Below are 26,129 nucleotides of genomic sequence, written 5' to 3'. Positions count from 1 at the left end.
TATATGAAGCAAGAAAAATGTATTCATAAAATGTGCTGTTTACTGCACTCACAGTTCTCTGCTGATGTAAATTTTTGTTTTAATAAAATTCTTTTTATGTTCCTTAAGTACCCTCTCGGAGAAATGTTTTAATGTAAGTTGTCTGATTCTGTTTTAAGTGAAGGAGAAAACCTGGTAGAGGTTGTCTCTTTAAATCAGATCTGCAGTGTTGATGGACCCTCTAGCAGGCACGGTAAGAACCATTCTCACCTCTGCAGCAGGGAGCTTGACCATATAGACTCTCACATTCAATCAAAACGTTTTCCCTTTTAATATGCACTGTACCAATCCTATTCCCATGGTTACAGCTCGTGCTTCCTTGGTTGCTTCCAGTCTGTTGGAAAAGGAAGGCAGCATACATTGCTCGTACAGGAGTTTAAAACATCGTGAAAGCAACCCTGTTGTGATTTGCATTTTAAATTTTTCTTTTTTTTTCTGATTGTACAGAATGCTGTAGCAGTAGCTTCAGTTCATTTGCCACAGTCTGTCTTCTCTCAGTCTTCATCCTGGCAATCTGTTGATAACTCCACTTGCAAGCTACAGTTTATTGTCTTTCGGAATGGAAAACTCTTTCCTAGCACAGGAAACTCATCAAATCTTGCCGATGATGGGAAACGTAGGACGGTTGCCACACCAGCTGTTTTTGCTAAAATAGGTGAGGAGTTGTTATGCATTAATTCTTTTAATCGAAAAGCTGCGGTGTACTTGATTATGTAGAGAATAGAGGAGTAGAGTATGCAATGTGCTGAGAGGCTGGAAACAGTCTCTTTCTTTAGTACAAATGTTTGCAATTGTTCCTGTCTGCATGGGTTTATTCAGATTATCCGACAAATAAAGAAATGCACTTGCTGTATGACTCGAATGCAAATTTTGGACTACTGTTTGTTGACAGTGTTGTTACAGATGCTTGTTTCTTAAAGCATGGTGCTGTAGGAAAGAACCTTGTTGTATTCTTTACAATGAAAATTGCACTGCTAACGCTCTAGACAGCGATAAAAATAAGGCTTTTGGAGTGGGAGTAGTGCCCTGTTGCATCTATTAGTGTTCACCAGTATACTTTCTGATATGATGGATGAAAAACAGGTGTTGTTAAAGGCTTTTGTCTAAATGTGATGTGTTGTATGTGCTAGTGAGTCATTATTTTGATTGATTGTTCACCTAGGCAATTTTACTAATTTTATTTGATACTGAATAGTGCTCTCATTTCCATTAACATTTTTAAATGTGACTTATCAGAGTGCAGAACTGTCTCAGCTATTCATACCATGAAACTGAGGCTTTTCTGCAGTTACATGAGCAATAGTGTAACACTGGTCTTAACTGAAGAACCTGAAACAAGAAAAAATCCACTTTGTGAAGGATGATTAGATCATATGGACATATAACATGACTGAAATGTTCAGATTCATTTATACTATTGCAAACTTTTCTGAACGTGAGCACTACCTTTGATTTTGTCCATTAAGAGTGTATGTCTATTGCTTTTTTTCCCCCATAGTTTAGTGTGTCTGATCTCTTTACACAGCATCCATCAATAAAAGGTTTTCTACTCCCTCTCTCTGATTCAGTTTGTTGCTTTTGCAGATGGGTGCAGTTTTGGAAACCTCACCAACCCTCTTACTATTGGGTTGAGGCACTTTGCACGGGGTATAGACCCCATTGCAGCCTTCTGGGATTTTGACCTTCTAGATGGACATGGAGGCTGGTGGGGAGAAGGGTGCCACATAATTAGTTCTGCAGGCAATATTACCACCATTCAGAGTACACACTTCAGTAACTTTGCAGTGCTAATGGTAAGTATATGACTTAGCAAATATACCTATATTTCTGTCTTTCTCTCTCTCTGTTTTGGCATACATATATGTTCTTTTTACATTCATATGTATCATTATTACTTGTCAGTAACTGGCCTGTTTTCTGTAATGTTTATTATAAGGCAATTTTAAAGAAAGTAAGTTATTTAACTGCTAGTAAGTGAATAAACCCAGTCGTCAGTTTTAATATCCAGAGACAGGCCTAATCAGAAATGACATTAAATTCAGTCTTACAAATGAAAGTTCCATCAAGGAATGATTAGTATGTAATGGTTATAAATTATAGGACAGGGCTTAAAAATATATACTCCTGTGTGCTTTTACATCAGCACATCTCAGAGGCTGGTCTGCTTTTGTTCCTGCCCTGCACTGTGTTGATCATACTAATTAGTTGCAGGCATACCGCAATGTTGAATCATTTAATAAATGGACAGGAATAACATCTTGTGCTCTTTTAAGTAAGGACAGTGCTGTCCTTGTTGATTCTGTAAGAGTTTTGGTTTGTGTACCAATGCAGATAGCTTTCTTATGAAATTTCTGTTCGTGAAGAAAATATTTCTGTGCAGTGCTAACACATCAGCTGCTTGGGTCTGTTCTCAGTCACACTTACAGTTCCCATTGCAGTTATTTAACTATCCTGCCTAACATAAAGTTACCTTCATGAAAGCAAAAATATTAAGCAGTAACGACCTGGTATTATTCAGAGAATAAAGGGAAGCAAGCAAAAATGAGAGGTGTCTAACATATATAGGTGATAAAATGTTTGCACCATTAAAAATATTTATTATAAACCAATTGTAAAAAGATTAGCCAGTTGTGTACTATTAATACCAGATTGATCCTGAATGCTGGTGCATGATTGGATTGTAGGTGCTGTTTGTGTATATTACAGAAATGTTTATAGTTGAGTAAATAATGTATTGTGTGTATGTGTAAGGGACAGCAAACATAGGCGACAGGAATTGCGAGGACGTGTGCAGAGAATACCAATCTGCTGCTGTCAGATGGAGCCCAGATGGCAGCCAATCATAGCACAAGGCCGTAGCACCCACGAGTTAAATGCAGATATTATCATCTACTTCGTAAGAACTGATTTCTCTCAGTTACTTGAACATTTTTTCACCCATTCCAGAATTGTTCAGAATTCAAGAGCTGTTCCTAAGATTTGATGACATCAATATACCTCATTTTCAACTGCTTCTCTGAGTTCCCTTTTTCCCCCAGCCACTTGTTTCCCCCAATGTGAGAAGTAATTTTGCTTCGAGGATGTTTTTCTAAAGTCATGAATGAAAGCACCTGTTGGCTTTGCAGGTGCCACACCCAAAATGGCTTCCTCCTTCAACTGCTTGGGTTCAGCTTGTTCTTCTTAAACTTTGAGTAGCTACTAAATATTAATTAATTGCTTGCAAACAATCAGTTTCACAATTTCAATTTGTTTGCAAAAAAACTGTATACTGACACAAGGGCTACGGTTAATTTTTGGTTCATAAAGCCAAATGCACGACTATCTCTGATAAGATGTAGCAGATTGGTTTTTCTACAACTGTAAAGGCAACCTTTTACTGCAGCTGTTGTATCTGGTATGTAATTTTGGTTTAGGTCTTCTCTTTGTTTTGTTATGGTAATTCAACTTTGCTCTTTTTCATGTGTGCATCTTGTATTTTTATTTGTGCAGGACAAGAAAATACAATGTTAAGGCTTGCCCTTGCTTTTTAATTGATATGGTGACAAACCATGTGGTATTATCCTTGGCTCATGTTTTGCAGTCACTTTTAAGAAAAAAGATGCCTGACCTTAAGTCACTTTAATATATATACACACACACACACAAATATGTCTTCCAACAGCTGTCTTTCTAAACAGCTACTGGAAAACTTTGGTAGCTTGCTGTGTGCAACCATTTTCATTCAAGTGTTATTTCCTGATCAGTGCTTTGTGGCATAAAGTCAGGGATTGTTTCATTAGATAGAGACTGCACTTTTTTGGTTAGTTCAGTTTACATACCAGAAATTAAAAATATTTAATTGTTCTGCTTAGCTATTAATTTATAATGTGAGCAATATAAAGCGCCTGTGTGTCATCTTACTTCACATGTGAGTGCCTAATGTATTTTTAAATACTAACAAACCGACAGCAAATTCAAAAAAGCTAGCATAAGGTATATAACCAATGAGATTAGCTACAGTATCATGATAAATGTTATTAATCTATAATTCCGTAATCTATTAAACTATAAAAATTCATAATTGATTATTATGTTTTGGAGTAATAGCAGAAAAATGAAGTAACATCTGTAAACTGAAGAGCAGCAATAAAGCAACAGTGATGAAGGTTTACGTTGTCATCAGAATAATGTTTATCCTACTGTGGAACGAGATGAAATAGAAGCCCCAGTTAATCCAAATGTCAGTTTTATAGCGAGTACAGCACTTATTCTGATTTGTCATCTTTATAAATAGCAAGACAAAGTTCCCTGAACTGCTTTTATAAAAGTTGTTTTTGTCTATGTACTATAAAAGGGTTAAAATAAAGTTTTCATAGAGTGCTTTTTTTAGAAAGGCAGCAATCAAGGATTTATCAGCTATGATTGATAATTAATAAGCATGAGCATACTTCAAGTGAGAGGATTCATGTAGAGCCATTTGATTTCTCTCTGTGACAGTAGTTCAAGTGATGTCAATGAGAGAGCAAGCACAGTTTGAAGGTTGGGTTGGAAAGGGAATGCAAGCTCCTTCCCTCACATGCTCTCACACTTTTACTCTGTTCTGAGTTAGGCCAGTGGGTAGAAGTAAAATAATAGTGTAAAAATACAGCATTATCTTTTTCTGATCAGCTTTTGAATGGTGTATCCTAGGATTGAGACAAAAATACAGTGAACTGAACTCCTGATATGTTTTTGCCTTTCCTTTCATACACTCTGCATTCAGACCAGTCTACTCTTTTGTCGTCTGTTATCTGAACGAGGAGGAGAGACAGTCACACTCTAGCTTCTTTTGGAGGTGACCAAAGCCCTCTAGGGTCTTTGAACTATGAACCTCCACATTATGATTTTCTTTTTCAGAGTAAAATTATGAACTTATATATTCAGAAACTTTGGCATATCTAATTACAAGTATCTGTTCTGTAGATACTATATATTTGTGCTCTTTTGTGAACTGAGCTGTATATCAATATTTTAATTTTTCAGGACAATGTTTGTGTATGTTATGACCAATCCAGTGACCTGTTGTCATATTATAGATGAGTAAAAATTCTTCAGGAGATAACACAAATATCCAACAGCAACACTGAATTTCAAATTCGTTAAGTATGTTTTGTTATACGTTGTCTTTTGTTGTTCCTTTCATTTTTCTTAGGACAGATTGGCAATTTAGTAGTGGTGGATATTACTGTAATTGTGTATAGCATCTTCTTTTCCCCTTCAGACTGCTTTGTCAATAGTAATTTCCTGAAATCTCCCAAACAAACACTAGTAAAATTCCTGTATCTAAACATGCTACTTTCCAAATAGCATAAAATGGATTAATAAATATTGTTAGCTTTTTTAATGACGATCCTGAAGGTAAGGTAAGTTAAATTAATATAAATTAATACAAATTAATTAACAGCTCCTTTCTTGTTCTATCACGATGTATCTCATTGTTCCAAACGTCATAGGTGGGGGGATTTTTGGATTTTTATTTTTTCTTTATGAGTGTAAGGAGTCATTATTTGCAAGAGAAGCATACCTTCAGTGGACAGATATTTGAAATAATTACAGCTGAGGAGACTGAGAGGACAAAAACAGAGTAAATTTTAAATTATTCTGAAAGCAAACCCTGGAAATCTTTGTGAGTGAGAAATTGAGGAGAGGCATGATACTAGGAGAGGCTCATGCTAAGAGTTACAGGATTTTTCTCCTGTTGTTTTAGAAATATTCTCTCAGTCTTTTAAGTCTTTCCAAACTGGTAGGATCACAGCAACACAAAAGCTCTGTTTTCAGTATTTTCAGTGTGATTGGAGACAATTGCAAAATTTCTTAGGTCTATCTATGAAGTTCAATTCTGAAAGCAATCTTCTAAACTTCCATGTTTCAGGCCTTCTCCAAATTAAATAGCTTGTTTTAGCCTTTTGAGAAATTAATTCCTAAGTCAGGGAAGTATTACTGTGATGTCATTTAGAAGGTTGACATAATTACAGTATTTGGCATTTTCCCCATAGAGAAAGCAAGGTTTTCTTCAAACAGGCTGTGGACTTGTGGTACAGTACTTCAAAAAAATCAGACTGCTTTAGAAGAGAGGCTTAAGAAGGAACTTTTCAAGGTGGTTTTTTTTTGTGTGTGTTTAAACACCTACTTTTACACGCATGGAATATTCCTTAGATTCTTAGCACTAAAGACTGTGAAAGTGATCCAGAAGTTTATCTGCTATCTGCAAAATTAACATGTGTGTGTTTAAACACCTACTTTTACATGCATGGAATATTCCTTAGATTCTAAGCACTAAAGACTGTGAAAGTGATCCCGAAGTTTATCTGCTATCTGCGAAATTAACGTTTATTGTAGTGTGAACTGCAAAATTCCCTGGAATTAGATTCCTCTGCATGTACATAGATGATTCCCAGTGTGAAGAGCTAGTTTACCAAGCTCTGCTGTCATTCAGAGGCTGAGCAAGGAAGCACATACTCTTTACTTAAGTCCTCAACTGGCATGTACTGCTTGCTCACCTAGCAGAGAATGCTTAGCCCATATGGTTAGTATTGAGTCCGGCTTCACAGAAAAGGTTGCACATTCCTGAATGTGCCAATCTTCAGCATAAAGCCTTGGAATTAGAGTATACATAAGGGCAAGATTTGTCTTTTATTCCTTTCTCCTTGGATTACAACTACTTTTGATTTAATTACACTTAATAGCATGTATTATTTGCTCTGTAAAATGCATAAACTGGCTTGGTACTGGAGACAAACGTCCAGGTTTCTCTCCTTCGGAATGCCTCTGGCTCAACCTCTTTCTTTTTATTTGCTCTTGCTTTCTGCTGGTTAAATGGATCTTTGATTCTTGATGGTGCAGCTTCAAGTGGAGGGTAAAAGGATCCAGACTATAAAGGAACTCAGTAAAATGAGCTAACTGTTGCAAGATATGAGATATAAGTCAAAGACCTAGAATCTAGGTCTTAAGCCATCTTATTGTCTTGATGGCTTCTACTGAGCTCCTTCCAATTCATCAAAGTCTTTGTTGACTGAAGTTCCCCAAACTGAACACACTAGTCAAGATTTGGTCTCACAAGTGGTGAATAGAAGGGAATAATCTCTTCCTTCAGCCTGCTGCCTGCACTCTTGCTAGTATGGCCTAATGTACTGTTCACCTTGCATCCCACAAGGGCTCACCAGTGCCTTGCTTTCAGTTTGCTGTCCACCAGGACCTTTTCTGCTTTCTCCAGCCTGTTAAGAGCTTGGCCAATAGCAGTCCTCCTCTCCAGCACATCAACTGCTTCACTCAATTAGCTTTGCAGTGTTTCCAACTCTCTGTAGAGACCCAAGTCTGTGGGTACTTTCCATATTCTGCTGCTCCTATACATCCTAATATCTGGCACCTATTTTTAAAGTTTTGTTATAAGAAGGAGGAATCTAAGTACAAATAAGAATCTAAATCCCACCATAACTGTTCAAATGCACTTGAGTTTCTAAGTCTCTGTAGTGCTCAGATATCACTTCCTTGAGGAATGCAAATTCAGGTGTACTGATTTAAAACCAGAAACCAGTTAGACTATACTTTCTAAAATTATAGCAATGCAAGCAATTATTAAAAGCAAATGTTTAATTTGCCAATATAAGTAGGTGGATTATAGAATCTTGCAGCGTAAATAGATTGTTTTTAGCATCTGTGATTTTGTCAAAGTACTAGATATTTACTACTTGTTCACTGTATCTTCTCCTCAGCTTTCTCACCATGTATGGCTAGAAGTCTCACAGCTGTATTTGGTACATAATTTGTTTATATTTCTTTATACTTTCATATTGACTTTTAACTGATCAGTATAGATGTGTCTGTTTCAGTCAATTTTTAGAAAGTCTCCAGTAAAAATGAAACAGTCTCATTTGCACCCCAATGTTTTTGTAGTTCTAATTGTCAGATGAAATAGCTGATAAAAAATATTTTCTGTTTATAGAATATCACTGATTTCTGTTGTGCCTGATATACTATGGTGGCATTTACAGCTGAAATAAGCTAGCTTCACACCTTATAAAGGTGAATGAGTGACAATTTCTCATTAGACAACGTTTTACTGGTCTTGTAGTTGTAGACAGCAGTTTGTAATGGTCAAAGTCTTGTGTGTATTCATTTTCCTGTAGAAAATTTGTACCATTTTTCAATATCACCGTCATTTGAATCCCCTCTGGGAAATAAAATGAAACTCACCTTTTTAAAACGTAACATATAATTATGCTACTTTGTGTACAACATTTTAAAAACCCCTTTGTTTTCTGCATGCTATCTTCTCCAGAGGATTACTCAGGGGAGACTGACAAAACAATAAGGCTTAATTAACATCAAAAAGCAGATGAGATATATTTGTTATATACCTATAATGAAATCAATTTTCAATAGGCAAAACTCTTAAAAAGGATATTCTACACTGGCAATTCTGTTATACTCAAAAGTTTTACCACTTATTTATAGTACAAAATTAGAAATGAGATAGTAAAATAATATAATAATAACTAATAATGAAATGAATACTTTAAAATGTAATTAGCTTTTAAGATACTGATTGTTCTTGATTCTTCTCAAGCAAAGTGGCTGTATTCATGTAGGACATGACATTTGCTTTTAGAGAGATGTTCAAACATAGTGATAGTTTGATCCTTGCATTTGCACGGTTAAAAGCTATTCCTTTAGTTCAATGGATGATACTACCTCAAGTAAAATTGCTTTCATTTGTTGGTACATAAATGTGTAGCTTCACTGTGTTTCCTTTGTCATAACTTTGTTAACTTCTCAGAGTATTTTTTTCAGAAATATCTAAGATATTTAATTCTTTATAAAACTGTACTGTTACTGTTCTGTTAGTTATAGTAACAGTTTTCTTAATGCACAGAAATGAAGCAAGTGTGGGTATAAAATTATGATAAACCATACTATTGGTATACCAATATATGATTGTATCTCTAAGAGCTACATGTAAATATTTTACCATTTTAAGCAAAGTATTTACATGTATTTATATTTAAATTGTCCAGTATTCATATTAATACTGTAGTAATATGAGCCAAAATTGTACTGAACATTTCTGGTAAATAATAGTCTAGCTCAAGAAATTGAGTCTGTAAAAGAATTAATGGCTACAGGATGCAAATAAAAACATGGGAAGAAAGATGGTCTAAAAAAACCAAAAGTGTTTGAGTGGAGTTTCAGTTGCAGTTATGAGCCAATAGACTTCTAAAGAATGATGATAAATTTCTGAATTGTGTATATCCTGAATGTATATTCATGTACACATAAAAAAAAAAGTCTCCACCTCTGAGCTTGATTCTTGGTGAACTGGGCAAGGCTGAGAAGACTTGTCTGGGGGACAAATGATGACTGAGAAGATTTAACTGAGGTACATATGTAAACTGAAGAAGTACTTGAAATGGGAAGTACTTTGCCATCTTGTTCATGTTATTTGTTCATTTTGATGAACTTTTTTGTGTGCTGTAAGCTGCTCTGTTTTAGAACTGACAATAATATGCATCTGGAGAAACAGGTACAATCAGTCTTAGGAACTTTAAAGCTAGTATGGAGAAAAACAATGACTACTAGGGCATCTGTTACTTGTAAGGACCTTTCTGGAAGGTAAATATTACAGTGCCTTTCCCCCTGATTTAATAATTGCCTATACTCATGAACATTATCTGCTTGTACATGGACAAGTTCATATACATAAATAATGGTGCTGGAAATCAGCTCTCTGCATGCAAATGCGATTAGAAAAATGTATTAGCATTACAGTCCCAGACTCTAAAGGGGAGATTTCACCTCAGGAAAATAATGTATTGAATCTTCTTCCAGCGGAAATTAAAACTGACAAATAAGAAAAATGTCCTTTAAATGTATGCCAGTATTTTCAGTGCTAGAGTTTGTTGGATTGTCATATTCAGTACTTTTTCAGATTTTAGCCTTTTCTGTGCTGGGCTGTATATTCATTTTTGTGTGCAGTTAGTGATGCTTCACATGGAAATTGTCACTCGGGTTTTGTGCAAAGTAAGATAGTTTGTGTCTAATTTATAGTACTTGTTTGCAGAAATACAGTGCCACAAACAGATGTGGCTTAATGTATTACAGTGAACCTCTGATGTTTGGTTAAATTCAGATAGTTTGAAGCCATACTGTTTTCTGTAATAGGCTCCTTTTCCTTTCCATCCATCATACCTTCAGATTTAGCACTCCTATTATTTCTTACGTGAGATCTAGTAATTTAGAATGTGAATTTTATATGGTTAATTTTACAAAGGTATTAATATTTTTTAATTATGTTTTTTATGAAGAATTGTGTCAGTAGGCACTAGCAGATCCTAAAGGAATGCATTGTTCTTTACTCTGCTGTTAATATTGCTGTCAAGCTGCTTTTGAATTGATATAGGTAGCAGAGTATTTGCAAGTGTGAAGGTCACTGGGTCAGAGGAGGTGTATCACCTGGGAATTATATTTGAATATAGCATTGAGTCAACTGATATTTTATGTGTATTCTCATGTCTTTTGTTTCTGTGAATGGTTCTTCTACAGCCATGTATATGCCATTTAGTGACCTTTATGGTAATTTGATATTTTGTACTTAATATCCTAGTAAAATATACACACATAAAGTTCATGTAATCAGAAGGAACAGATATTGCTAATGCCTGGAAAATGTAATATTCTGTGTATTTTTCAGACTTTTTTTTTTTATTAGGTTATGTCTGCTTGTACAAAAAGGTTAATTTTTGTCTTGCAAAGTGCATGCAGATAAGGAAAGTCTGATGTTATTGTAAATTCATGAACTATATCTACATTAAAAGTTCATCTATTTTTCCTGCTTTTGAAAGGGAACAGCTAGAAACAACAGGACATATTGAAACAAAGTCTCAGAGTTTCACACATGCCTAACAATGTTAAATCGTTTTGCTTTCTCCATAGGATTTTAAGACAGTGCTGTCTTTCCCCCAGTACCCAGGGGAGTTTCTGCACCCTGTGGTATATGCCTGCACTGCGGTTATGTTGCTGTGCCTGTTTGCTTCCATTATCACCTACATTGTCCATCATAGGTAAGAGTCCAATTTTAAGCCTTTGTATTAAATGACCAGCATTGTGCTGAGGTCCTTCGATTTTTCTAACCCTTGCTGAAAGATAAATTAAAATTATCTGAATTATCTGCTGGATAGTGATACCAACAATGTGATTTACACCAGAGAAATTAAAAAAAAAAAAAAGTTATGTCAACCTTCAAACTTTCTCAAGCTGTTCTTAAGCTGTATCTTTGCTGAGACGTGTCTAAATGGTCTGCACACTTTTCGTAAGATTTCTAACTTGATAATTAAATCTAAAATCATGAGCACTGTTAAATTGCTTTTTGGCAAATGCCAGTCAAGCAGGCCTCTGGACAGCAACGCTGGTGCTCTTGGCTTCTAAGACCAAGTTTGGTTGAAAGACTGGTAACTGTATTTGGACAGCAGAAACTTTCTTTGCCTTCTAAGTCTTCTTGGCTTTAGAAAACTTGTGTTTTCATTTATATGAAAGATTTATATAAATGCCATTTTAACTACAGACTTCTGTTAAAGACCATTAGCAATTTAAAAGAGTAGGAATGTATTGTACTGTAGAAGCTGCTAAATATTAATTAAGTGAACTTAATGCAATGACTTCTGATCTTCAGCTTCCATTTAATCCTTTAGAGATGTCTCGTTAAAGTTCTGCATATCTGAAGCTTTGCAGTAAGCCTTCTGCTTTTATTACTCTACTTTAAATGCTTGACTGGATGGAGGAAGCTTTAAGTCAGTAGTCTACAGTTTTTATCATTGATTTTACCTTTTTACCCTAGATTTCAATGCTGTATAAGTCAGACTGTGTCCTACAGGTAGGTTGCTAAGTAGGTATTGAAGAAGCAGAGAATTTAATTCTATCATATTAAGCATTTTTTTTCCCAAATCATAATTTTCATAGTAGATACATTGGGTTTTAATTTTAAAATGTGATTTTTCAACAGTACAATCCGAATAAGCAGAAAAGGATGGCACATGCTTCTCAACTTTTGCTTCCATACTGCTCTTACATTTGCTGTTTTTGCTGGTGGAATCAATCGCATTAAATACCCAATTATATGTCAAGCTGTAAGTATCTGCTTTAGTAATTCTTACTTAATAGAATGAAAAACTGAAACTGTATCTTTTAGCATTATATTGATAGCTCTCTTTCTTTTCATAAATTGTTCCTGGATTTTAAGTTCTTCAGAATAAGTCGTCATCATAAGCATGTCTTTTAAAGGCTAGCACTGGGACTGTTCAGTGTTGGGTTGTCTCCTAAGTTTCTGTGAGAGGATGACCAATGCATTAACCCCTCTGCAGCTCAGACTTCCTTGTTTTAAAAAAATCCCTGAAAATCATATTTCTCTGTTGTACAGAATAGTTGGAAATTATGATTCCCAAATATTTCTGTCCTCTCTAGTCTTTGGATTGAATGTGTGGAACTAAAGTTACTGCTGCACTTTTGTAATGTGTATACCATCTGCCTGAGGGTGGTCCTGGCTTCATTGGGTGATCCCTAAATATACACTTGGACAGCTTAATGTTCATAATATGATATGGTTTTTAATTACAATTCAAGCTAAGGAGACAGAACAGATCAGTACATTTGCAGCTTCTGGACCCCTGTTTGTACTGCTGGACTATTTCAGTTTTCTTGCTTCCTCCTTGCCAGGGATATAGTGCTATGAGATGCACAGAGAGGGCATGGCTTCATCTGCTCTAAGTGTAGAGACCGAGTCAGTACAGTGCATGAAGAGAATGATTTCAGTTGTCTTCTGTATAGCCTGATGAGGACTTGTTGCAATTTGTCTTAAATATTTATTCTCAGATTTTGTAGTCCTCCAGATCTCATGAATGTTGTTGGTATTTACCCTTGGTAAAGCACTTTATTAAGCCAACATTCTCCCAGATATTTTGCCTGTTGCTAATCTGGTTCTTATGATTGGCTCAAATGAGTGTAAACAGCAAGAGGTGCCAGCCAACAGCAGAGTCACTGCAAAACTTGTGTAACTAGTCTAAGAGTTATTGCTCAAATTTTTGGTGAGATGCTTTGGAAGCCTTTTGTGTGTTCTTGCATGTAACCATCAGTAAACAGCACATGTAGAGCACCTGTAATGTTCTACGTGTCGAGTCTACCTAGGTATATTACATGGCATTTGTTTAAACAACACGGTTGTCCACTAGATTATTCTGAGATAAATACTTCACAATATCTAACATATTCTATCATAATTATTCTGTGTGTTCTGGTAAATTGAAGTATCACTTACCATTGTCTTTACCTGCAGTTTGCAAGTGAGGGTAGCATAATAGTTTGTAGGGCAGGCATGGCCGTGTAATTACATGATCACAGATGACCATCTGTTGTATCAATCGTCATCTGGTTATTTACTTTGTAGATTGCATGGTAACAATGCAGTATTAACAGCTATAATGAAAAACTGATTGAGATAAATGAGTTATTAATAATCTGTTATGAGTAATACCTAAACCACAGGGACATCTTAATAAAATGCATTATCAGTGACAGCTGTTTCTTGCTATGGTATAGGGCCAGGTCCTGAGCTGCCAGGAAACATGCACAATTAAAGAAACTGAATGAGTCTACATATGCCTTCTAATTGGTTTCATAAAGTTATTTATTTATCTGACATCATACTACACCAACACACAATATCATCAGCAGTTAAAATATAGGAAAGATACAGGACTCACAAGAAGCAGACAGTCCTTGGTTCCTGGTAGAAACTGTGCAATATCATTAGGTGAGACTAAGGGATTCAACAATCCAAACAATCTAAGACTCCTATTGATAGTAAAAGGCTGAAAAGTGTTTTTTCAATGTTCTTTCCCAGAACATTTTACCCTTCCTTGTGTATGGACAGCAATGTTTTTAAAATTCTGTGAGTCCCAGAGCCTGTCTCCTCCTGTGATATCCCTGAGAGTATTAGTCTGTGAATTAATGTTCAGGGCGCCAAAGCTAGAGCTAGGTCAGACCAGCTAATGGTTTTCCAGGAAGCTCACATGTTTGAACATTTCCCATTGCTTCCATAAGCAGTGATGGGGTGGACAGCACTCCTTTTCTCCTGCATATCAAATACAGCAATTCTTTAAATCAGCCTCATGAAAGGTAAATTTATATAGGTATTTTGGGTTTACATGAGAGTCAGATCTTAGCTTTGCATCTTTCTCCTTTTTCTTTCTTTTATAAAATTTTTAGAGTTCTGGAAAAAAAATTAAAGTGTATTTGTAAAAATATAGCTGATTCAAGCAGCACTAAAACAGTAGTTATACTGCATGTGTAACACATCAGTGCTGCTATAGCACAAGTATCTTTCCATCTGCTGCAGTACAAAACACAGCTTCACCCTGCAGCTATGTGATTTACACTTTTTGTTTCCTGAGTGCATAGGAGAAGATTCCAAGTGCAAGCATTTTCTGTCCTAATCACTGAAATCTGGTGTCAGAGCCAGTAAACCTCCACCTTTTGTATTGTAATTACTGCTAAAACTTTCATTTAATTTCACTGCAACATCCTTACCCAAGTGAAACAATAGAGTTAATTTTTACCCTTCAAAACTAACCAAAAAGGGTGATTCTAAAATAACTTAATTTGAATCACCTTCTCCTTCTAAATGAGGTGTCCAGGCCTAATTTTAAGCAGCATGAATTAATGGTATGGAAATGGACCCATTTTCTGTGATAGACAGCTGGAAGAACCTTCATATCCCCTTGAAGGTAAAGTAATTACACAAACAAAGTGTATTTTCAGAGATGGTAAGATTTCTTTTTATCTGAAATCTAAAAATCTAAGACTTGGTTTTAAACCTGTATACCTGTTTCAGAAAAGATTTTGTATAGATGGTTTCACTTGCATATGGGCTATGAAGTCTTTATGATTTATGAGGAAAATTGATGTTAGAATGCTGGTCTGGAAGAGTTGACCGCTTCTTAATAGATTTCCTATGTGAATGGGGTTATTTCTGCAGACTTTAGATTGTCCAGAATCAGGTTCATGGGTATCACTGAATGGTGGCTGCTGATGTAGAACCCAGAGCCATGAGTGTATGGCAAAATCTTTCATGCAAGTCAAAGGTTATGTTAGGATAGGCAGAATGGAATTAATCAGAGCCAGTACACTAGCCAGAAAGGTGCTTGAGCCAGCCAGTGGATGATGTAGCCAGTCACTTCCATCTGCCGGAGTTAGGGTCTCAGATTACTTTCTTTTCTAGGGCAGGAGGTGGCTCATTCCTTTCATATAAGGAGCAAGATGGGAGAACACATAACTGTAGCTGCATCATTGCCCATGTATGGGAGGTATTGATTCTGTACCCTCAGCCTGAAAGATTTCAGTCTCATGGCCCTTGCTTTCCAGGAGAACATGATAGCCACGAGGCTATGGATGCTAGAGGGTGAAAGCATGAGTTTAACATGTTGAAGCATGAAGAATAGGCCTAGGGGCACAAGATTCCGAAGGCAGAAAAGTTAGGGTGTGAGACAAAATCGTAATTTTTTTTATTCTATCAGCCAGCCACTAAGTGGCACAATCACTTTGAACATATATCCAAGAACTTCCTATATGGTTTATCAAATAAAACCTTCCATGTAAAATTTGGCAAGTATCATGTGTGAATTCCTTTCACAAAAATAGTGAAGCCCATTCCATACTAGCCAGTAGCCTAGAAGTTAGTATACTACCCTTCAAAGTCCAAAATTTGGATTTTAATCCCATTAAACTAAGGAGGTCCTAGAGCTAACTACATTTTGGTTAGGAGCTGTAGATACAAAAATAGTATAGAAAGAGGAAGAAAAGGATGAAAACAGTAGTTCTTTCTGCTCTAGCCATTTTTTTATTATTATTTTATTATTTTTTTTTTAAAGAATGGGTGTAAAACTAATGTACTGAGGTCAAGTTTGCTGTTTCGGGTGTCTCACACAAAGAATGCTGTTTAAGAGCTCTTGTGCAGTTTTGGGTGAGAAAGATGCTGTGTTCAGCTCTGCAGACAACAACAGAGCTGGTCACGTGTACAGGAAAGACTTTAGGTGGCTGGAAACTTTACTATCAGAAACCTATGATGGCTGAAGACTTTGCACACTGTGGAGTTAGGTGTGCATGCTGAAGATTGTCCTTTCTGGTCTTAAGTAACTGATCTGTGGGTTTTAATGTCTTGCTCTGAATTTCCTACCTGTGAAAGGAACGTAGGGTTGTTCTGAGGTTAAATGTTTTAAGATCGTGAACTATTCGTGCACAGTGGTGTTACAGACCACAGAGAAATTCCTGATCCCTTCATCTCACTGAAAATAATCGCTTTCAATGCAGGATTGATTGTTTAATTGAAATGTCAGTGCATATCCATAAACTCCTTCAAATAGAACTGGCTGAAGAAGGACAGTCTTATCTGAAATATGACTACAACTGAAAACAAAAGAATTTAAATTTAAAAATAGGGGAAAATGAAAAAAATTCATACGCAATTTAAAGCTGACCAAGAGAGCTTTTTGTGCCAAAATGCTTGGCATAAATGTGTATTCTGGTCATTACTGTGGTAACTTCATGGCATGGAGCTTAAGTTACCTTTAAGGTACTGATATTTATTGAAGGAGCAGATACAGACAGCAGCTTCTTACGTCAGAAAAGCATCATCTTCTATTCAGTAGGCTGGTGCTTATTCCTAAATATAAAGTTCTAAGAACACAGGATATGGAAAAAATGAGTGCAAGAAAACAATGAAATTTTCATCATGTAACTGTGGTTATTAAATAGCTTTAGGTTCAATGTTGTCTTCAATGCATATGTCCTGACATTTCTTTCTGTACCATCTGGCCTGTTTGTGGAAAACATTATGGATAAAGGTCATTGCTTTAATATATTCAATATATATTTTGTTCTGTGTGGAAAATTGACCCCTCCCACACAATATTATGTGAAGTACAAAAGTTCTACTTATACTGAGAATAGTTTTCAGTGAACACTCAAGTATTTAGTTTTTATCTATTTGCCTCTTAAAGTTTATAGAGGCACAAGTCCAGTAACAAGATATACACAGATAAATCTGTGCCCTGGATTTCTAGTGTGCAAACCCAAGGTTAAGGCAGAGCTTACTGAACAAAACTATCTTTGTTCTGTTCTGCTTTCTGTTGAGCTTTGTCTTCTCTTTCCATGTCATGAGCTGGTACCTCCTGTATTTCCAGCATAGCGCTTAGATGTCTTCCTAGCTTAAGAGAGTTAGAAAGAGATGGCTCCACTGAAGGGAACAAAAGAGCATGCAGCCAGAGCCCCTAAGTGCAACAGTGAGGAAAATGCATCTCTGTGGCATGACTGATGTCAGTGTGAAGATATGGAAAAGGAAGAGGCATAAAGCAAAGCCTACCATTTTGAAATACTAAATTTTCAAGATGGGGTTTGACAAGCATTTCTTTACCAATTACTATTAATGAATGAATAAGAGCAAAAATTCTAGTCCAGAAAGCCTATTTTTTGATGGGAACTGAGAAACAAAGTCATAACCACACAGAGAAAAGGATACCCTTTAATCTGGAATTTAGTATAAAATCTCAGTGCACCGTTCCAAAATCCATATTTTTGTCATATGTCTTTTATCTCCAGATTGTCACCTTTCTCCTTCAAATCTGTTAGTCATGAGGAGGTCATCAGGTTATGTCCTCTTTTCCTTGAAGCAAATAGATGTTTGGGTTTTTTTTTTTAATAGGGGGAAATAGGCATATTACTAAAGAGTTAGTATGGAAGATGATGACATTTTTATCTGCTGTCCATGTTTGTTCAATTTGCTCATAAATGAGAAGGAACTAAGTTGCTGCAATATAAACACATTGTGAAGAAAAGTAATGTGACTAAGGTGTGGCTTAGCAATGACGAGTTCAGTTCAGTTTCCTTCTTGAAAGTTCAATAAAATTGTGGTGTTGTACTATTATTAGGCATCTCATTCACTTAAGTGGCTGATCATTTCTGTATATATGACCATATATGTTGAAAAAAATGTCAAAATTTCACATATAGGTGCCATCTCACATGGAATTCATCCCTGCTGATCATATTCTTCTGGACTCTTTGGCATACTTGTGTAGAGTAATTACAGAATATATAGAGGCAGTGCTATGTTGAAATGAGAGAGAGCTTAGGAACAAAATCTCTAGAATTTTTCCAGTTCTTTCTCATGGTTCCTATCTCCTTTTTTTCCCCCTTTCTCCTCCCTCTTTTCTCCCTTCTGCCTTGCTCCTTCACTCCCCACCAGTTCATAGTTACATTCACTGTGTCCCTACAGATATGCTGCAAGCTGCATACGAGCTAAGTCCAGACAGCACTAGCCACTGAACTGGCAACGTCTGCCAGCTGATGGTACCAAGTTGTCTCATTCTCTTACTTTTGCTTCTTTTACCTCAAGCGACAACAGCTATGAAGGCTTTATGCTCCCTTGTCTAATGTGTCAGACAGGTCCCAGAGAAAATTACAAAAGGTGTTCTGTTGATTATTGCTGCTGACTTCAAGCTTTGTGCTATATTACTAAATATCCTGTGTGACCTGCCCTAGACTAGATGGTCCTGCTCTGGCAAGGGGGTTGGACTCGATGATCTCTGGAGGTCCCTTCCAACCCCTAACATTCTGTGATTCTGTGATATAAACAAAACCAATGGAATTTTTTTTCCTTTGTCCATCAATTATTTTGTTTTAAGTTAAGCAAAACTGAACACTGATTCAAATAAATCATTATCATAGATTTGTATTAGCTTTATTCAGCAATTCTCTGTATTCCTTAAACATTTATGTGCTTTCCAATTATAGCAATATTTTACTTGTAACTGCGAAATGTCAGATTATTGCTTCAAAGGTAACCTCATTTTATATAATCAGATGGAGACTTAGCTGATGAAATAAAGCATTGGAGATTGGATAAAATTTCAATTACTGTTTCCATAGTAACAAATAACAATTACTAACATAACAAAGGTGTTAGTATTTTAGGGGTGTTTGTACCTTGTTTTACTTTCAATGGTAAACATAACAGTTTCTGGGAGACAGAATGATAATAACACTGTTGAGAGTTTGTATTTCCTTTTAAGGGAGGATGCCAAGATCCGTCATTTAATTTTAAAAACTGTATGGCCCAATTTGCAAGTTTCTTTAAAATATGTCTGAAAATAATCTGATTTTAGACAAATAGCACTGATTCCATTACAAGAAGTCAGCCTGGGCTATGTGCAGCTGAGAGGGAACTACAGCAGAATATTTCAGGAAAATGAAAGGAAGTAGTAGCATAAGAGCTAGCAGAAACGCTGACCTCTCATTAATTTGTAAGTTGCATTATTTTGATAGCTAACAAAGCTAACAATGCAAACTAAGCTTTGCATCACTTTAAATCCAGGTGTAAAAAGTTGCCATTAACCAGCTTCTTAGAAAACAAATGTCTTTACAGTCTTGGTTCAAAACACAGCATCTGGTATCACGGATATTATCTATGATAGATTAAATAACTGTTTCCGTCTGCTTTTTAAAAGTGTTTCCCCTGGTTAGAAATAACCAGTGAAAAAAATAAAAATTGATGCATTTACAAATTCAGTTAATTTTTTTTAACTGTTTGTTTGTGTATTTGTGCAGTAGGATTCTTCTAAAATGCTTGTTTTACTGATCCATTGACTGACTTGTTTAACTGTGCACTCTTTCTTTAGGTTGGCATAGTATTACATTATTCTACACTGTCCACTATGCTATGGATTGGAGTAACCGCCAGGAATATTTATAAGCAAGTCACAAAAAAACCTCAGCCATGCCAAAACAGTGACCAACCTTCTTATCCAAAGCAACCGCTACTCAGGTATGGAATGTGAGCTACACTTTTTATGTATTCCTAAACCATATGAATTTTAAAGAAATTCTCATTTCTATTTCTGTATTCTTTACTTTTTACAGACTATAAGTAGCATCTATAAAGAACTGAGTCACTTAGGTGTACATAAAAATCTGATTTTTTATTGTATCATAATAGTTACCTCTACTCAGGAGATGGAAATATGCAGAACTGGTATTGGCTAGGTTCAGATAGCTTTATCTAAACAGAATTCCAGTGTTTCTGTTGGCTTCTTATGGAGGAAAAAAACTGTCTTGCTTCTGGGTTAAGGTATTATTTAATTATCAGAAACTATGCTGTAATGACTTTCCCTTTAGCCTTATCTATTCTGCTGTAAATCTTGCTCACACTTGTATTGATTGCCGAGTAACCTGTTAGCAACCTTCCTCATTTAACATCAGAGATCTAATGCTATTATAGGAGTGACTGAAACTCTGGACTGCCTATCAGCTTTCTAGATGGAGCAGACTAACTAACGTGTCTCTAACAGTGTGGCAGGTGTAATGCAGTGAGAATTTTAACCAGATGCCTAGAAGGTGCTGAAACTTCAAGCCAAAATAGTCAAACTGTATAGGGGGGAAAAAAAAAAAAAAGAGTAACTTAGCACAAAGATTTCCAACCAAAGGCATGAGAAGGAGGATTCATCTTTTTTGACTTTAGCTACCAAAACATTAGGTATTAGCCAAAGTTACCTAGTGTCCCTGTATAGATTTTGGAGGGAGACTGAGACTGAGAGGAACTTCCAAAAAATGATTACTCCCATCTGTCTTGGGTGTTTGTGTGAGGAGAGGATGAACTGTCTTGTGGAGGTGCCCCTCTTTCCCCACAGGTCATGGAAAAACCTGAAGCGTCAATTTGGACTAAAGACCACAGGTTTATAGTGAAGGTCAGGAAATGCAAATTCTACTTTTTATGGCTTTGCTGTGAAAAACAGCGTATTCTTTTAAACATACTTAGCTTATTTTATTTGAACATAAAATGTTTATTAAGTAGCATTTATAGATGGCTGCGTGAGGTTGTCACAAACCTATAGGAAGATTAATTGTGTTTTCTTGTCTGATTCTGCTGAGTGAAATCTTTATTAACATGATTAGTTTTCTGCTTTTTGAAACACTTTCTTTCTAGGGATAAGATTGATGAAAGTATTAGCTTTGTTAGTTGAAAGCAAGAAGATACGCTTTTTCTGAGAGTATCTGACTTTGCTAATCCATGATTTACTACAGCATTCACAGATGAGAATTTCACTCTTTCATGGCAAAGTGAATGATTGGCAATTTTCAAATGCTGCCGTGTGTCTATTAAGATAGAAAATTGTTACAGGTTGCATAGACCCAGCACAGTATATGTTTTTCGAATTCAAGTCTTGTTGGAAGGCAATAGACAATCAGGTTACAGAAAAGATTACTCTCATTAGAGTCTTTGTTGTACCAGTCATGTTGAGGGTCTCAGTGAAAATAAACAGTAGATATTTTAGATTTAGTAATAGAAATTATAAACCTTGGTTTAGCTGTAAGAGAAAATGAGTATTATTGTTTAATAGCAAAGTAAAATTGGTCTAAGTTATTTTTCTCACTCAGGGCACCATATGTCCTAGAGACACAGGCACTGAACTGTCTATTATTTCATAATGGCTAATACTAGAGTCAAAGTAGTAAGGATCAATTTCATTTCATGTAGAAAATGGGCATAGTGTAAGGAAAATTAAAAATCGCTGTAAGCAAGAAAATGCCAAACGCATAATTAGTAATTGTTGTTCTTTTATAATGATAATGATAATTTTTATGATCATTAACTTTAACTTTCCTGGTTTTAATAAAATCAAAATTAGGATGTACTATGTATCATAATATTTCCATTAAATCCATTCAAGATGCTTGTATTTGAATGTAGTCATTTATAAGAAATGTTTCAACTAGAGAGTGTTCTTGTACCTATAAGTAATGCCAGCTTATACTTTAAGAACATATACTTATGTACAGATACGTATTGTTCCTCAGTTACATCAGAGATAGCATTGCAGTTTGTCCGGGTTTGGGTGAAGTAATGTTAATTTTTGTCTCCGTTTGACACCAGTAGATAGCTAGATGGTACGAAGTTTGTTCAAATGGAGGTTAAGGGTTTTTTATATGTCAGGACCATCAATACTAGGAAGCACATAATACGGTCTGCAAGACAGTTTTAAACAATAGATAGTTTGTCAGTAATCCCTGTCCATAGACCTAGTCTGACTTGTGTTCAGGTTTTGTTGTTTAAAAGAAATGTATGAATGTGTTTGGCAAGAACTGTACACTTTGCTGATCTCCTTCAGTCTTTCCTGGTAATGGATATGTATGACAGATTTGGTTTCCAATTCAAATAAGAGTGCTTTTGTATTTATTGTATATGTACTAGCTACATGAGACAAAAGAATCTCTTTTGTGACTCAGTAAGTAGGGACTATTTCCATAAATCAATACATAAATCTATGACATGGAATTTAACAAGAATTAATAAAAATTCTGTCACCATATTTTTTTCAAGGAGCTTGACCACTCAAAAAAGTAGCTGAAACAGTGGAAGCCCCCCACCTCACCTCCCCCAAATATCTAAAAGGAGACTTTACTTGTTAGTAGAAAAGGACATTTGTAACAGTTGCTTTGGTTTCTCTGCCTGCTATTTGCATACTCATTTGCAGAAGTAAGACAAATGAGGTACACTTGATGTTTTCCTCCTAGCTTTCCTTGAGCTGTGGTGAAACGTCCTATTGTGTATAAACTGTGGTTCTCTACTAGTTTTCTCTGTTCTAGATACAGTGATCAAACTGGAAATTGTTCTGCAGCGTAGTTTTTTGAAACTTGTTCTTCATGGCAATGTGATTTTGAATATTGCCTCTTTTTATAGATTAATCATATATGAGGTATAACGTATAACATAATTTATTATACACTATATAATTTTAATTCTATATTACATTATATATTATCCATTAATTGTAGAGTTATAGCTCTTGGGGCCCATCACTTCAGTGACTGGAACCAAATGTAACAATTCTGGCATTTTAAACTAAATGTGCTTGGATGGTAATGAGGTGGATGAAATTAATGCTTCATTGAATTTTGTGTATTGAAATGCTGCACCCTAGCACTTCAACAGATAATGAAATCACTTCTTGTAAAATATACTCTCTAGTATTCTTAATAGAAATAAATAATTCTATCTGTTCATCCTCTGTGGACATTTGTTAAACCTGGCAGAGTTTGGCTTCTGATTTTTATTTCTGTCAGATTTTGTCAACAAAGACAAAGGGACATGCAAGATTCAGCTATTATTTGCAATGTACAAAACTTCTCATCAGCCCAAGCTGAGGCAAAGGTAGTGTTAGGCTTTATACCTGCTACATGCATGCATTTTTTATTTGATGCTCTATGCACATAAAGATTAGACAGGAGTACACACAAAGCACAGAATATTTCTGAAAGAGATTTTGTTAAAATCATTCCTTTCCAGAAATACAGGAGAGACAAAAAATGTACTACTATCATTTTTAATAAAATAACTACTGAGCAAAATTGTACTATAAACATTTAAAATATAAGCAAGCTACCATCTGGGCCAGAGATTTGTGTTAGGAAGACAGATGATTAAGTCACCTTTTATCTTGGAATTAGGTACAAGTATGTCTCCTAATTTTCTCCATCCTCTTTTATTCAATGAACATCTTGCAAGGTAACTAGTATGGCAACCTTCAGATTATAGAAAGCCAAATATCCTATATGTATCATGAAAAAGCATCAAAGTGTATAAATAATGTTTCAGAATCAACTACAAAGTGGATAACTAGTCATGTCACTGTCTCTGCTGAACTTCATTTTGTTTACTATGTAATGCATCTTGATGAGCTTTTTAAAAGGTTCTTACTGAAGTTGTGGGGCTTCTAGGAAACATACCTCATGCAATGCCTCAGAAAAATTTATTATCTAGCTGTAGCAGCATTTTAGGAATGGATCGTATGTCTTTCCCTTTGAGTTCAAAGTGGCTTAGTAATAAGGTTATTAAAGACAAACATAGAGAATTTTGGGAAAATCGTAACTCAGGAAAATTACATCAGTTTTCAGCAGCGCACTCAGAGCACCTACAGTCAATACCACTAGCTCAAATTCCATTCTCTTTACTGTTTTTAACTTTAATTTTACAAGATAAGAATTTTTAGAATGATAAAGCTGTTCGCACATTTCATATATTTTGAAATATCTCAACTGTCTTATAGAAACTGTGCTTTAACTTGCATACCGAACAGACCTAGAAATAGCAGATGAGAACTGAAGTGGTTCAGTTGAACTGTAATATCTGCTAATGGATATGTACATGCATATATGTATGTGTGTGTCTGCTGTTCTGTATGAGCTTGTATATGGGCAAGTTTCTGTACATCATCCATACACGGCCAGAGTACGGAGCAATGTCTTAGAAGTAGCAACAGCAGGAGTCTTCCCCATGGGCCATGTTTGTTGTGTAGCCATGACTAAGAACATACACCATAATCACATGGATGTGCAAGATGCAGTAGTGCCCCACTTGCATCATCCTCCTCTCCTGTGAATGTAGCAGCAGCTCTTCACAGTCATTCCCTGGCTCGTTATTTCTCTCAGCCACCTAAACATTCATCAGTAGTATCCAGCTAGGCAGTAGTTACGTCTCTTTGTGACACTGTTAAATTCTTTCACTGCAAGAAGGATAAACCCTGCTAGACTTTCAAATCCAGGAAAACCCTCTCTTTTGGTTTGTGTCAGCCACATCTGTGATGAGCCTGGTGCCTTGCAGTGAGGAGACTTTACAGACTTGCATGATACCACGGGGATAACAGTGTCTGCTCAGTGCTTTGTGCACAATGTTAATCCTGCTTGTCTCAGGATGAACACCGAGATGCTTGATCTGAATTCTGACAAGCTGAAAACCAACTCATTGACACAGATGGGTCCACTACTCTGTGATGCTCCATTTGCCTAATTGCAGGTCCTGAGAGAACCTGTCTGGAAGTGCTGACTTCCATCACAAATTGATGATGTGGCAATTTTTATTATTAAGTTACCAATAAAGCAGGCTATTTCCTGAGTTGCACGAAACAATATTCGTGATGTCATTGAAAATTGGCACATGATGTTTTTGTGCTATAATGGAGGGACTAAACTTTTTAACTCCAGTTATAAAGACTGAAGACTTCTTATATATAGTTTTCAAAATAATATGTTCTTTATCAGAGAAAAACCCTAGAATAAAAAAGAACTAATGGTTTCTAATATTCCTGAGGTTGAAAGGGTCTTCAGAAAATGATCTACGTTAATTTTCAGGGTCTAGAAAATGTCTCCTATCAGTTATAACAAGTTGGCTATGATTTATTGCAGTATAATAGCAGTGTAATGGAGAATCAAAATTTGACCATGATAACAAATTCTCTGTTAAAAGTCAAGTTTGCCAAATATGTCATGTCATTTTCTTGGCTATGCTCTTTTCTGGATCTTCAGTGTGAATCATACAAAGTGACTTAATTTACATTCTGAGAGACACAGACATTACATGTCCCCTTGACACTAGCAGCTCTGAAATGCAGTTAAATTCTAGTGCATTTTTCATTAACACTGGCTCTCATGAATTCATGTCTTCTAGTGCCAGTGATTGAGAGAGAGGGAGAAAGAGGTCAGATGAAAAGCATCCATTTCAATGCATTGTTTTCTTCTTTATGGTATGCTCTTAAACATTAATTCCTCCAGTCTTGATCCATGCAAGCCCTTTTTTCCTTCCTACAGTGAACATACCAAACCTCCTCTATAAAGTTTAAATTTAGGCCTGATTATCCCAAGGGATTATTTGCCTTTTCCATAACTCTCTATGGTTTGTGTATGCCAAAATAAATGAGAAATGCCACAAGGCAGAAATCTCAGAAGCCCTGAGGAAATCACTCTTTACTATTAGAACAGACACTGTTCTGTCTTTGGAGAGTAAGTGAAAATGATGTCTCCCTGCAAGTAAGGTTTTCACCAGCTGGATGAACCATGGTACAGTAAGCCAACAATCTCACTGAAAATCTGCTGTACCGTGCTCAAGGAAGTTGGCTATAATTTAAATACTCAGTTACTTCCTTTATTTAGGATACAGAATATTTTAATACGGGCATCCTTTGCTTAGAGTACAGAATATT

The 26,129-nt window shown here is 35.9% G+C and overlaps 1 protein-coding gene across 1 annotated transcript in view; it reads left to right on the top strand.

Annotated features, from left to right (window-relative positions):
• Positions 1-486: 486 nt before the first annotated feature.
• GPR123 (G protein-coupled receptor 123) overlaps positions 487-26,129 on the top strand; it is a gene marked incomplete at its 5' end in the record, with an annotated part of 51,275 nt that continues 25,632 nt past the window's right edge. The window contains 5 exons of the mRNA XM_008941200.1: positions 487-694; positions 1,624-1,832; positions 10,987-11,114; positions 12,053-12,176; positions 19,776-19,921. Of these exons, the coding sequence (XP_008939448.1) occupies positions 487-694; positions 1,624-1,832; positions 10,987-11,114; positions 12,053-12,176; positions 19,776-19,921 (815 nt within the window). The remainder of the gene's footprint in view (positions 695-1,623; positions 1,833-10,986; positions 11,115-12,052; positions 12,177-19,775; positions 19,922-26,129) is intronic.

Source organism: Merops nubicus, unplaced genomic scaffold (assembly GCF_000691845.1).
Source record: "Merops nubicus isolate BGI_N331 unplaced genomic scaffold, ASM69184v1 scaffold2585, whole genome shotgun sequence".
Lineage (NCBI taxonomy): Eukaryota > Metazoa > Chordata > Aves > Coraciiformes > Meropidae > Merops > Merops nubicus.
Note: the sequence above shows the minus strand (reverse complement) of the source record. Positions and strands in the feature narration are given on the sequence as shown.